The sequence below is a fragment of the Notolepis coatsorum genome (assembly GCF_963971535.1).
Source record: "Notolepis coatsorum genome assembly, chromosome: 1".
Lineage (NCBI taxonomy): Eukaryota > Metazoa > Chordata > Actinopteri > Aulopiformes > Paralepididae > Notolepis > Notolepis coatsorum.
Window position 1 is genome coordinate 158,190,959 of NC_140165.1, and position 14,991 is coordinate 158,205,949.

Here is a 14,991-nt window from a genome sequence, read left to right on the forward strand (position 1 = left end):
AAAGATAACATTCTGAAGTTTTGTACACAATATTAAGAAAAATCACTTTTAGTGCTAATGAGTAACATAGGGCTGAACATGAGTTGAACTTGTGTACTCACGTTTTTGTGTAGTAGTTGCAATATTCCAAAATATATATATATTTTTTGTATAAGCTGGAAAACACCACAAATCCATAGCCTGAAGGGACATTAACGTGTGTTGTCGGGCCTTACAAATACATTTGATTTTGATTTGATTATCAATAAGGTAGGATATCTGGAACACACAAACACACTTTTTTTTAAATCACATGCCATGAAACTCTGGGACCTGGCTGAATTTAAGACTGCACAAATCATGTTTAAAGCACGAAACAATTCACTCCCGGGTAACATCCAAAAATTCTGTTATAGAGAGGAGGGTTACAATTTAGAGGAGAGTCTAACTTCAAGAAACAGGCTGTTCATTCAACAATGTATGTATATATCAGTTTGTGGAGTGAATATGAGTTGCATAAGATAATAGAGTTTGACGGTATACTGAATACTGTCTATCTGTATGTCATATGTTATGATGAATTGAAAATGGGGGACCCTGATGTAAACAAGCTGCATGCTTCTCCGGGAGTCCGGTGATAATCTGGCGCAAGTCGCACGCCTGACATATCGGCATGTAACTCGAGAACCAAGGCACGGATTTGGGCGATTCAGATGGCATTCGAACGGCAACAAATAGCGATTTAATTCGGTAATTTATATGTTCGGCGAAAAATGCAGTCCCGAGCCTTCAGATGCTCGCAAAGGGCCGTGAAACTGAAACTGAAACTGAAAAACAATGAAACCCCGGACATTCCCATGAATTTATAACCCCCCCCCCCCCCCCCCCCCCCCGGACGCCCCGGACAGGGCGTGAAAAGAGGACATGTCCGGGCAAAAGAGGACGTTTGGTCACCCTAGTTAACGTTAGCTCGTGGCTAAAGTTAGTTAGTTAGCCTAGCTCGAGGCTAACCGTTATAAGCGAACAATACACCCATGCCCCGAACCATGGAGGTCGTGCCGAACGGTGTACGGTTTGAATGTGTACCGTTCCACCCCTAGTAAATAAAAAAATTTCATTGTACATATTGTGTATAGTTTATAATGTTATTGTTTTTTACATGACGTTAGTAGCTAGCTAGCTTGCTAGCCGGCATTCCCGAAACTCATCTAACATGCCCCGATTTAAAATGGTTCTCTCCTCTTTGTATAATTTTGTCCTCATAAACAAAGTATTCTGCCAGGGAACTTATGGACACGACAGTAGTAGTAGTTATAAGGTTTTTGAGCTTGTAACGTTAACGTTAGTTAACTATCGTGGTATCAACGGGCCGTGACGTACGGTGTAGCTAGCTAGCTTGCTAGCCGGCATGATGCGTGTGCAGTGCTTGCCCCACAGGTCTGAGAAGAGGACCTGCACATTTTACTCGTTCCAGAAACTCCTCTACATGCCCCGATTTAAAATGGTTCACGACAGTAGACATAATGCTAACATCTAGTACGTTTAGTGGGGTAACGTTAGCTAGCTATCGTGGTATCAACGGGCCGTGACATGTAGCTAGCTAGCTCGCTAGCCGGCATGATGCGTGTGCAGTGCTTGCCCCACAGGTCTGAGAAGAGGACCTGCACATTTTACTCGTTCCCGAAACTCCTCTACATGCCCCGATTTAAAATGGTTCATGACAGTAGACATAATGCTAACGTCTAGTACGTTTAGCGGGGTAACGTTAACGTTAGCTAGTTAGCTTGGTATCAGCTGGCCGTGATGGGGATTAGGCGACAGCCTAACAGGCTGCCTACTGGTGAATGTAGTTCTTTTTTTACGACAAATTAAAAACCTTATAACTACCTTTTTCAACCAAAAATGCTTAAACAATAATGTTAGTGGTAGAAGGGAACTCATTTTGTGCAAAAATAGAAAGCTTGCCAATGTTCATGCGGCAGAATTGTTACAATAGCCGATAATCCATTTTCCCAATGATAAATCCCTATACGGGTGGAACAACCAGTGACGTCAGACTACACCTCCCTATGGCGGACTTTATGGAAGTAAAAAAATTAATACGCGTTTGCCGATTGGTGGTAAGAACAGCGGAGGTGGGTGCAAGCGGTGTGATGTAATTGGCAGAATCGACTGTCAATCAAAATTGTTATGTTGTGTTACCTGACAATGCTGACATGAATTGCAAACTCAGATATTATGGGATAACACTGGAGAACATGGGGCTTTGGTTGAGCGAGATACAGTGCTGTCTAGGGCTGGGCAATTAATGAAAAAAATATATTATTAATAATTATTATTATTTATATATATATATATTTTTTTTACTTTACTTTTTAAATGATTTTATTGAAAAAATATTAATCGTGAGAGAATCGTGATCTCAATTCTTAGAGAAAAATCGTGATTCACATTTGAGCAAGAATCGCCCAGCCCTAGTGCTGTCTGTTAAAACTCATAAACAAGTCTTGAGCAAGACAAGTTAGTCTGTTGTGAAAGCCAGTGAGTATTGTATGACTCAGACTGCAGCAATAATCATGAGCATTATAAAATAAAACACACATCACATGGTGGAATACCATAAATATATTTCTTGATGTTTCCTTTTTTTAAGTAAGTAAAGAGGCCTATGCTCATATCGGTGAGCCCAATTTGTAACGCAAAAAGAGAGACGTGTAGCCTATTTATTTATTTAATATTTTATTTATTCATTTTATTATTATTTTATTTGTTGCCATGCCTAAAATAATATTCAAGCATAGGGCTAAAACATTTTCTTAAACAATAATATAATTTTTTGTTATAAAGAATGTTATAATAAAAGCTTTTCTATACATTTGTCTGATTGATTGAAAACGTTATTAACAGATTGCAGAATGGGTACAATACAGTACAGCTCAATACAACAACTGCTAAGACTGGAGTCTTGTTTACATAAGGGTCCTCCATTTTCAATTAATCAAGATATTTAGAGACATACAAATATACAGTACTTTCATTAAAAAGAAATTGGGTTTTGTTATTTAAAAAAGTGCCCATAAAAAATATTCTGTGCCCCTAAATTTTTCATTAAGGGGCACCTGTGCCCCTAGTGAAAAAGTTTAGCGTACAGCCCTGATATTATGTAGCACAAGTACAGTACAAAAGTGCAATAGCAATATACAATGTACAGGGTATATACAGCACTATTGTACATGCTATTATACAGAGTTATATGGGTAGACTATAGTTTGATGTAAGTAGTTAAGATTACTATGATTACAGTGTAAGGCAGAACAATCAGAACACATCAACACCATTGTCCAGCGGCAACAACATAATCAGAACTCAACACAAACCTCATCCTTACAAGTAGGCCTACAAACTCATGACGGGCACGCAACGTCGTTTCCACCCAGTTGAGGAGCGGGTTCCAGAGGGTAGGGATTGAAACTCCAGATGAAGAGGGTGGTGCAGTCGGACCTCTTCACCACCTGCCTGTTAAACTGAACAGACGGGCAGCTCTGCTGGATGTGATGGGGCCTTATTATAGAAGTATAGGGGCATTTCATTGTTGAACCCCTTTGATTCTATTCTATCCTCATCTTGGATGTAACTGGTTTATGTTGAAGTGTCCTTTTAAATCGGGTAAGATCAGACTTCTGGACCCCTAGCCCTAGTCTCGAGTCCCCAGTGTTCGAGTCAGAGTCCAAGTCTGAGTCACCAAATAAGAGCCAGAGTCGAGTCTCCATTACCCTAGTCCGAGTCAGAGTCATCAAGGTTGAGTCCACTCCACTCTGGCAGTCAAAGAGCTGACATACAAATAAAAAAAGGTCTACATTAAACATAAATGACACAGTGGTCACCGTTTCAAAGGGAGTTTATTTACTTTGTGAGACAATAGTCAAACAAATGCACTAGCCATCAATATCTTATGCCACATGATTAGAGCATATTACAAAAAAAAAAACATATTAATAAAAAATGTATCAATTCAAAACCTTCCGAGTCCGAATGCAGTCAATGCTCGAGTCCAAGTCTTGAGTCATCAGTGCTCAAGTCCAAGTCGAGCCACGAATACTGAACACTGGTTAATCGGTAGTAATTTCTCATCACGATCCATGCTGTTTCTCATACCGGTTACCCACAGTTCTGGCTAGTTAGCCACAAACGAATGTAAAGTAAAGCCAGGCTCCTGTCTATACAAGCCCTAAATCAACACTGAAATCTGCTTTGAGTGCACTGTGGGGTAGGTTTCTGTGTTGATTTAGAGCTTGTACACACAGGAGTGTGGCCCCATTAACTTTACATTTGTTTGTGGCTAACTAGCCAGAACTGCAGACTCTGATCGACAACATCATTGGTAAGGAGGAAATAGGCATCCAAAATTCGGACCATAATGCTTTAAGATCTGTCGTTATGATGTAGAACTAAGCTTCTTAGTCCAATAAGGTTACATGTTAATTTCTTTCTTTTTCTTTTTCAGAGTCAACTGAACTTTCCATTCAGAGTGAGAGCAGGACACATAGGTGAGATCTACGTAACTGCTCCATCATTCTTTAATTCCACTGTACTCTTAAAGGTAGAATCTGTGGCGATCTGTTGGCAATGGTTTCCCTCTTGGTGTTGCATGCTTTGTTTAATTTTTTTATTTTGGTCTGATGGTGTGGGTTGGATTGCAAGCAGAGTTTCTTTGCCTAGAGGTTGCTGTATGACGGCATTACAGATTCTACCTTTAAAGTCCAATTGAAATCCAAGCAGGACAAATTGTGTTATTCAGCAGCCAATAAACAATAGAAGCCTTGCACGGAATGTGTAGTTCGCTTTCTTCCAGTATGGCTGCCTTTAAACATTTGGAACCACTTGGTTCCGTTGCAGTGGTAGAGTAGGTAAAACTCTGGAAAAGCACGATATGACTATTCCACTGTGACTTGTTTACAAGATCCAGTAATCCACCAAATGATTATGTTTTTGTTGCTATATTTCTAATATATCAACACATAGCAACTGTTGTCTCTTTCATTGCCATGTGCAAAACAATGGTTGCTATGTTACAGGCAGCCATGCTGGAAGAAAGAGAACAACACAAACATTCTGTGCAAGGCCTATATTATGTTAGAATGGAATTTCAGTTTCACAGAATTCAAGTTTCAAGTTTCTTTAATAGTTGTCATACAGAAGTACAGAATACTTTCATACAAAATGCTTCTTACTGTTACGCTCCAGAGACTGTGCTAGACAAGATAGTATCAAATAACATAGTATAGCATGTAATTTAGAAGAAGAAAATGAGGTCACAGTGTTCGGTATAGACATATGTACAATGTTCTGAGTTACCATATAATATACAATACTATGCAGTGTACTAATGTACAGTACTATATAGTGCAAAGCAGAAATGGGATGAGGTACAATTTAGGTACAATTTACAGTAAGGTGTACGAGTTGTAGTGCAATCCTTCATCAATAAATATAAAGTGTGGGGAGTGGGTGCTACAGTGTGTTTGTTTAAAGTGGGTGTGTGCTATAAAGTGTGTGGAGTGGGTGCTACAGTGTGTTTGTTTAAAGTGAGTGTGTGCGTGTGGATGTGTGTGCTATGTGCGTTTGGTGGTTGTTGTTGTGTAGTGTTCATTGTTCGTTTAGCAGCCTGATGGCCTGGGGATAGAAGCTTCTTCTGAGTCTTTCTGTGCTCGCCTTGAGACTCCGGTATCGCTTGCCTGACCGCAGCAGTTCAAAGAGGCAGTTGTTCGGGTGACTGGAGTCTTTAATGATTCTCTTAGCCTTGCCCTTGCAACGCTTGTTGTAAATGTTCTGGAGGGTGGGGAGCCCCCCTCCAATTGTGCGTTCGGCTGAACGTGTCACTCTTTGTAGTCTGCTTCGGTCTTGTGCAGTGCTATTCCCAAACCAGGAGGTGATGTTGCCGGTCAAGATGCTCTCTATTGTACATGAGTAGAAGTTCTTAAGGATCTTCTGACTGACTTGGAACTTCCTTAGGCGCCTGAGGAAGTAGAGGCGTTGTCGTGCCTTCTTCACAACACTGTCAATGTGTGTGGTCCATGTCAAGTCCTCGGATATGTAGGCTCCGAGGTACTTAAAGCTGTTGACTCTCTCGACCGGTGCCCCGTCGATGCTGAGGGGGCTGTAGTCCTTGACCCCCGACCTCCTGAAGTCTGTTTTCCTGGCACCATCCCGCCAGGACCTTGACCTCTTCCAGGTAGGCCCTCTCGTCGTTGGCAGAGATCAGGCCCACCACCACTGTGTCGTCAGCAAATTTGATGATTGTATTGCTACTCCGCTGAGCCACACAGTCGTGTGTGTACAGGGAGTAGAGGAGGGGACTCAGAACACAGCCCTGGGGGGCCCCTATGTTGAGGGTGATGGATGAGGAGGTGCAGTTGCCTGCTCTCACCACCTGGGGTCTGCCAGTCAGGAAGTCCAAGACCCACTGGCAGAGGTCATAGTTCAAGCCCAGGTCCCTGAGCTTGGCTATGAGTATGGAGGGGACTATGGTATTGAATGCCGAGCTGTAGTCGATGAATAGCATTCTCACATAGTTCCCCTGCCTCTTGTCCAGGTGTGATGCTGCTGTGTGCAGCACATGGGCTATGGCGTCCTCCGTGGACCTGTTGGGGCGGTATGCAAATTGCAGGGGGTCCATGTTGATGGGGAGGGAGGAGCAGATGTAGCCCTTTACTAGCTTCTCAAAGCACTTCATGGCTATGGAGGTGAGAGCTACAGGGCGGTAGTCGTTGAGGCAAGCAGGCTTGGATTTTTTGGGTACAGGGATAATAGTGGACTTCTTCAGGCAGGTGGGGATGACAGCCTGTTCTAAGGACAGGTTAAATATGTCAGTGAATACTGGGGCCAGTTGGTCGGCACAGACTTTTAGGACGCGGCCGGGGTTGCCGTCCGGACCTGCTGCCTTCCTGATATTCACTTTTTTAAAGGTCCGCCTCACCTCATGCTCTGTTACCCTGAACACTGCGCCTCCATCAGCAGCCGACCCCCCCCCCCCCCCCATTGCCGTGGCTTGTGAGCTGGTGTTGTTATTACCAGCATCAAACCTTGCATAGAAGGTATTGAGGTCATTTGCTAAGGAGAGGTCACTGTTCAGTTTGAGGGAGGCGCCTTTGTAGTCTGTCATCGTTTTGAGCCCCTGCCACATAGCTCTAGAGTCAGCTTGTTCAAACTGGAGTTCAATTTTATCCCTGTAGCGCCGTTTGGCCTCTGACACTGTCCTCCTTACGTTGTATCGCGCCACCTTGTGGTCATTCATGTTGCCTGCCACTAGGCCGTCGTTGTATGCTTTGGTGCGCTCTCTCAGAGCTTCACGGACGGATTTGTCTACCCAGGGTTTTTGATTTGGGTAAACTCTCATTTTGGTAGTGGGGATTGTTTCCACCAAAGTACAAACATAGTCCAGCACTGTCTCCGTGTAGACATTAATGTTATCTGTGTCGCGGAACACATTCCAGTCTGTGCAGTCAAACGCAGACCGGAGCGTCTCCCCCGACGTCAAATCCCATTTCTGCACCTCTCGCGAGACTACAGGAGTACTTTTGATTCTCTGTTTGTACATTGGTGAGAGAAAGATGCACGCGTGATCTGATTTACCAAAGCCACTATCAGAATGAGCCTTGTAGCCACCTTTAAATTGCGTGTAACAGTGATCTAGGATGTTACCGCCTCTGGTGTTGCAAGTCACATGCTGATAGAAGTCAGGTAATACCTTTCTCAGATTGGCGCTATTGAAATCACCCAGCACCAAAATGGCGGCGTTAACGTTCGCCGCTTGTATTCTATTTACCTCGTCGTGGAGTCTGGAGAGCGCGACGTTGTTGCTGGCTTGCGGTGGAATATACACTCCTACAAGGATGATCGCCGTTAACTCCCTCGGGAGGAAGAAAGGACGACACTTGATGGTTATATATTCCAGGTCTGGGCAGCAGTGGTTGGATAATTCCTTCACGTTAGTTGGATCGCTCCAATTGTTGTTGAACATGAAGGCAATACCTCCTCCACGTTGTTTACCGGACTCTGCTGTACGATCCTTGCGGTGGATAAAGAAGTGTTCAGCTGGTTGGATTGCGTGGTCTGGGACATCTGGCGTGAGCCACGTCTCGGTGAAGCAGAGAACGTTGCAGTCCCTAACGTCTCTTTGGTATTGAATCCTTGCTCGGATGTCATCCAGTTTATTGTCAATTGATTGTACATTGGCTAGCAATATACTGGGCAATGGCGTATGGTGGCGTCTGGATCTCAGCCTGTTACGGATCCCAGCTCTCTTCCCACGCCGTCTGGTTCTTTTGTTCCTGGGATCAAGGAACAAAGGCTCTGGTCCCATTCTCCGGAGAATCTCCTCGGGCCATTGTTGCGGTTCGGAAAGCTGGTCCAGTGAGTAATCCAATCGGTAAGTTTCCCGTAATCCGATGTCTATAAGTGACTGACGGTCATACACATTAAATGCACCTACTGTTGGTACAGACAAAACTCTTAAAACTATAAATATTAACAAAAGTAAGCACAGTCTCGACGGAGCGAACAGAAAGGCAGCCGGACGTTGCAGCGCCATCTCAAAGTTTCATAATTCATCTGAGATATTGCCATGGCGAAACCACGGATTACTGTCACTCATATCTTACTGCAGGTGGGACTGTGTATCAAGTGATGTCACATGGCATCAATTGAACATAGCCAATCATCAATCAATAGTGAAACACAGGAGAGAAGTTTCTGGTGGGCCAAAAACACCTCTCCTGGAGTTTTAAGCTAGGCTAGTGGTCCATATCTGCTTCCATTAATTTGTGCTAAGCTAGGCTAGCTTGCAGCCGATTAGCTTTCTACTGAACACACAGAAGAAACTGGTATCTTCTCACATGTTGTGTATCTTCCTCCAGGCCGGCTGGAGCTGAAGATCCCATGGAAGAACCTGTACACCCAGTCAGTGGAGGCCACGCTGGACGGAGTCTTCCTGCTCATCGTACCCACGGCCAGTAAGAGTTGTCTTCTGTTACTCCCATAGAGATGTGTAGAATGAGCACGTCTGAAAAACCCGGTTCCTCGCAGCCCAGTTATTCAGTTATGAAAATATACAATAGAATTTTGTATTTGTATTCGAGTTTCAAGCTAGTCTCTCCCAAACTACATACAGTATTGCACCTTTAAAATACAGTAAATACAATGAAATGAGTCAAGTAAAATGGAAATTGTGACGATTTAACAAGACAGCAACTGTATGCATGCAAGTGTGTTTGTTTACATTTGTACAATAAAAATGTGTGTGTGTATACGTGCACTAGCAGGCATACAGTATAGTTGCTGTTGTGTTAAATCATCATAATTTCCTTTTGACTTGACTCATTAAAATGGAATGAGTCGGCCACCCTATTTCCTGTTAGTGTTTTTAATGCTTTAGTCTACTGTTTTAATAGGCTATAAATTATTACTTTTTGTTGAATGTTTTTGAATATTCATAATGAAATAGTGTACATCAAATCTGTCTGATGTCTTTTTATTTAATTTGACTAGTAGGATGGTCAGTTAGATCATTCAACATCGGCCTAACTAATTGAGACCCCCCTCCCCCGCAGGTATAAAGTATGATGCAGAGAAGGAGGAGAGGCAGCTGCAGGAGGCTCGACAGAGAGAGCTGCAGAGGATAGAAGACACCAAGCAGAAAGCTGCGGAACAAGGTCAGCACACTGTGTGCGTGTGTGCGCGTGTGTGTGCGTGTAAAGGCCATTACGACTGTGTGTGTGAACAAAGGCAGTTACGAGACTGTGTGTGAACAAAGGCAGTTACGACTGTGTGTGTGTGTGAACAAAGGCAGTTACGACTGTGTGTATGAGTGTGTACTTGTATGCATGTACAGTATGTGCTTGTCAGAGCCCCCCCCCCCCCCACACACACAAGTTCCAGTGAAATTCTTTGCCTCAGTTGTAAAAGAGAACAGACCTTCAAAACAAACAAGTCGTCAACTTAGATTTAGAATGTCATCATCAGCCAGTTTCATTTCTTAGCATCCAAAGTAATTTTCTTTTTAGAACAGAGTAACTGTCAAAGTGTCTTGTAGAATTGACGGATGTAAAGGCTGGTGGTGGTGATCTCAAGTCCTGGCAGTTCACCGCTCACCTTATACGACTTTTACATCAACAGCTCTGGTTAAATTCTTGGCACTTCACCGAAACAATGCAGATCTATTTTTAAATGTATTTAGCACATAACCTCACATCTCAAAACTAAATGGCTTTGCACACCTTAATTTAGTTTGACAGTTATTAGATGTTAGACAGTTTAATGGGTTTGAGAGTGTCCTCCAGTGATGTCATCAGATGACACTGAATCATTGTGTTGTGTTAGCTCACTGAAATGATGTGGATGAAAAAATAGCAATTCCTATTGTTGTCCTTTTATTTTTCATCTACATCATTTCATTCAGATTTTGTCTTGGAGATCCCTGTCTGATAAGAGATCCCAGTCTGATAAGAGATCCCTTTCTGATAAGAGATCCCAGTCTGATAAGAGATCCCTTTCTGATAAGAGATCCCAGTCTTATAAGAGATCCCTGTCTGATAAGATTGTTGTTGTTAGATATCCACAATTCAATAGCTGAGATAACATAACACTGGAGAAAGTGACACCTGGGATCAGAATAGTCACTAATAGTTACATTTTCTTATTGGCCTAATCTTGTAAATTAAATAATGAAATTATTATATTATAAACTAATCTCCTTTTTTGGGGACCCCCTGGAAACCCCTCCAGGACCCCTAAGACATTGTAATAAACGAACAACATGTAGATTAAGACATTGTAATAAACTAACGACATGTAGACCAAGACATTGTAATAAACTAACGACATGTAGACTAAGATATTGTAATAAACTAACAACATGTAGACTAAGACATTGTAATAAACTAAGGTCATGTAGATTAAGACATTGTAATGAACTAATGTCATGTAGACTAAGACATTGTAATAAACTAACGACATGTAGATTAAGACATTGTAATAAACTAACCTCATGTAGATTATGACATTGTAATAAACTAATGTCATGTAGACTAAGACATTGTAATGAACTAATGTCATGTAGACTAAAGCATTGTAATAAACTAAAGTCATGTAGACTAAGACATTGTAATGAACTAATGTCATGTAGACTAAAGCATTGTAATAAACTAAAGTCATGTAGACTAAGACATTGTAATGAACTAATGTCATGTAGACTAAAGCATTGTAATAAACTAAAGTCATGTAGACTAAGACATTGTAATGAACTAATGACACATGTGCTGCTGATTGACAGAGAACCCTACGCTGTATGGACTAAGACATTGTAATAAACTAACACTATGTGTACTGGGGTTTGACAGAGAACCCTACTCTGTATGGACTAAGACATTGTAATAAACTAACACTATGTGTACTGGGGTTTGACAGAGAACCCTACTCTGGAGAAACAGGACACCTTTGTGGAGAAGCTTGTGACCCAAGTCATCAAGAACCTTCAGGTTAAAATCTCCAACATCCACATCCGCTACGAGGATGACGTGAGTAACTGCGTTTCTTTGCGTTTGTTGGTATAACTATAACGGAATACATATGTTTGGGTTAAGAGAACATACAATCAGTAAAATATAGACTATAAAAAACAAACCAACACAGTGATGAACAGATTTGTTCATAGGAAGCCTTTGCACAGAGAACTATTCAGGCGAGACAGCCTAGCCCTAGGTGAATAGGCAAAATAAATATTTGAATAGATATCCCTATGAAACGTTCCCAGTTTGTTATGTACAACTAAGAAGAAATGTATTGCACGTTTTTTGAGATTTTATGTTTATATATGCAAAATAGGCGTTACCAAATTAAATATGCGCTCATTTACATCTATCGCCAGGAACAGAATCACCAACATTGGATGATGCCAGATTAAAAACATTTGTTTGATTATTTTGACACATAACACAATGAACTTTTGTCCAGAAGGGATTGTGGCTGTATTTTTATCATCCCATAAATCAGGAAATACTGTCTACAGTCATAAGAAATACATCTTTGCCAGGTTTTTTGGTATAAATGTACTATAAACCAGGCTATGAATGGTATATCAACAAACCCCTCTGTAAAAAGAAATAGGGTATAGATGAGAAGAAATGTGGAAAGTATGATGTATGTAGGTGCTAGGGAAATGGATATTTCCCTATTTTGTGATTTATGGACACAATCAGAATAAATTGTAAGTAAAATAAACTTATAAGAAAAAAATCTCAATCAACCCAAAAAATTTATATTTGCCTATTCACTGTCTCGCCTTAACACTTTGAGTGCCAAGAACGAGAAATCTCGTTATTTAATTATCTTTTTTTATTATCGATTTCCATAAATTTTTCATCAATCTAGCTAGCCTCACGTTACCAGTGGGGATCTGTCTGAGCTCGAACAGGGAAAATACCGCCCCCTATCGTCTCCGGATGGTATTGCACCCATTGGATTGGACTGAATGAAATGGATGGGAAAAAAAGAGTCCGGAATGCACATTTTACTAGTCAGGCATGTAACCGGAGACGATCCCATTCATTGCCGAGCCGCAGAACAGCGTGGAATATGTGTTTACAGTACCCAGCGTTGGATCAATAAACACGATCGATATTTGGAATGGCGATCAGGAATTGGAATAATCTTTTTGGAGAACATCTGATCTGAGGTAAGGAATCTATTTTACCAGTCTTGGGATAATCAGAGTTTTTTTCACCTATATCTCAGCATGTCCCATATGTGTGTGTGTGGCTGTGAGTGTGTGTGTGCTGATCAGGAAATAGGATAATCGATTTTTCAGCCCGCTTCTCTAGCGTGCATAAGTACACACATACTATCGATAATCTAGCGTTTATTTGAAAACGATTCATAAATAGGCCGAAAAATTACAACATGTTTTGTGTATTCCAGTAAAGCGCGATTCCTGCAGAATCTTTTTTTTCCCTGGAAGTTTAAAAAAACGAGCGTTTTTCAAAATGGTATAAAACGGAAATGAACCGATTTATTAAAAAAAAAAAAAAAAAAAAAAAAACGTTTCGACAATGTTGACTGCAAACAAGTCATTGATAAGTGACGGGCGTATTAGACACATAGCCATAATTTAAGATATAGTTTATGCGTTCGCAAATGTGATCGCCCTCCCATTGACTACAGCGCTGGCACTCAAGCGCTATTTCTAGCGCCCCCTGCTGGCACTCAAAGTGTTAAAGGTAGAATCTGTAGGTAATGTTGTCAAACAGTGACCTCTAGGCAAAAGAGCCCATTTTTGTATTGTATTGTGCCTTGTTTACTTTTGGGGGGGGGGGGGGGGGGTGGAGTGGAGGTGGAGGTGGATTTCAGTGGGTGTAGGGGAGGGGTTGCTGCTGCTGGCCACACCTCAGGCAAGAGAGGTCTGGAGAAATGCACAGTGTAATACGTTTGCCTGGAGCTCCCTGTTTTGATGGCATTACATATTCTACTACCTTTTAAGTTGAAATGTGTCCATGATACTTGAAATTTTGTTTTCAAGTATGAACTAAAATATGATGTACGACGGAGTATTAGGGCCATTGTAGGTTAAAACGTTTTTTTTTTTACGGAGCCGGAAAAGGGAGGTAATATTCCGGGAAAAAACTTGATCTCATACAGGTGGAGAGTGAGTTTTCTCACCGAACAACCATGTAGGCTTTAGGTGCCTGCAAAGTAGACAAACTAATGATACAACTACCGTAATTCCTCTAATAGTAACCGGTATTCAATTAAAAACCGGGTCTCTATTAATGACCGGGTGCGCTGTTGAGCTAAGCAATTATAAGCCGGCCTCCTAATACAAGCCGGGTTTCATGTATATTAGAGGAATTACGGTATTTCCCTCAACGGATTTACCATAGGCAATATATTTTGTTATTGTTGTTATATGCTGGCCTGGCTGTGCAGTAAATACCATATAATGGTATGGTGTTAATGTTTATACCAAGATAGTAAGCCTACCTCAGAATTGTATAAAACGAAGTTATTATTATTATTATACCAGTATTGTGATTGCACTATTTAACTTTATTTGACTTTTTTTGACCACCTGTAATTGCACTGTTTACTACCGTATTTCATACAGTACTTGGTTTCAATAAATGAAACCAGTACATTTTACTGGGTTCAAACTGACACAAATGTTGATTTATTCATTATGATCTGTTTGAAAATTAGAAATATAGGCCTCTCTCTTATACATGCCTCCTCCTAATACAAGCCTGGTATCCGCTACAGTTGAAACAAATACAAGCCGGGGTTACTATTAGAGGAATTACGGTAATTCATATCACATTGGATGTACAATTATCATGTGTCACTGCATACTATCCTTCTCCTGACTGTTCACTGATTTCACTCAAATCTGCCCCTAATCAGGACCATACTGTTGTATTTGTAGCAGAAGAATTGTTGCAGCAAATTAGTTGCAGCTTGAGCAATTAAAGTCCTCGATTCTATAAACACAAATGATCCCATACGTTAGCCTACACTAGCCTACACAGTAGAAATTGCCTCATTGTCTCCCTTTGACATCAAGGTCAACTGCCTCATTAATTTATTTATAGGCTATCCCCTTTTGAATTGAAATTCCTGTGTTTTATTATCTGATTGGATTATTTCCTAGTGGTGGATCAGATTAGAGCACTTTCACTGCTATGTCCATTAGAGCTGGCCAGCAGAGGGTTTGTGGTATTTAGCCCAATAGGTGGTTATAGAGCCTGGTCAGAGGACGGTTTGTGGTATTTAATAGGCTTAAATAGTATATTTAATAGACTCTCCTTCACCACTTTTTAGCTCTATTTATTATGTCCGTCTTTGTATTCATTGAGGTTGATGTTTCTTCTTGACTGTGCAGCCCATGGGGGCAATGCCTTGTGATCTCGGGCTATATAAATACATTTGATTTGATAACCTTAATGCTACTGGTTCACTAGTAGTCAG

The 14,991-nt window shown here is 41.2% G+C and overlaps 1 protein-coding gene across 1 annotated transcript in view; it reads left to right on the forward strand.

Annotated features, from left to right (window-relative positions):
* Positions 1-14,991, forward strand: part of vps13a (vacuolar protein sorting 13 homolog A) — a 381,735-nt gene that overhangs the window by 58,162 nt on the left and 308,582 nt on the right. The window contains 4 exon segments of the mRNA XM_084308048.1: positions 4,484-4,526; positions 8,895-8,990; positions 9,588-9,689; positions 11,443-11,552. Of these exon segments, the coding sequence (XP_084164174.1) occupies positions 4,484-4,526; positions 8,895-8,990; positions 9,588-9,689; positions 11,443-11,552 (351 nt within the window).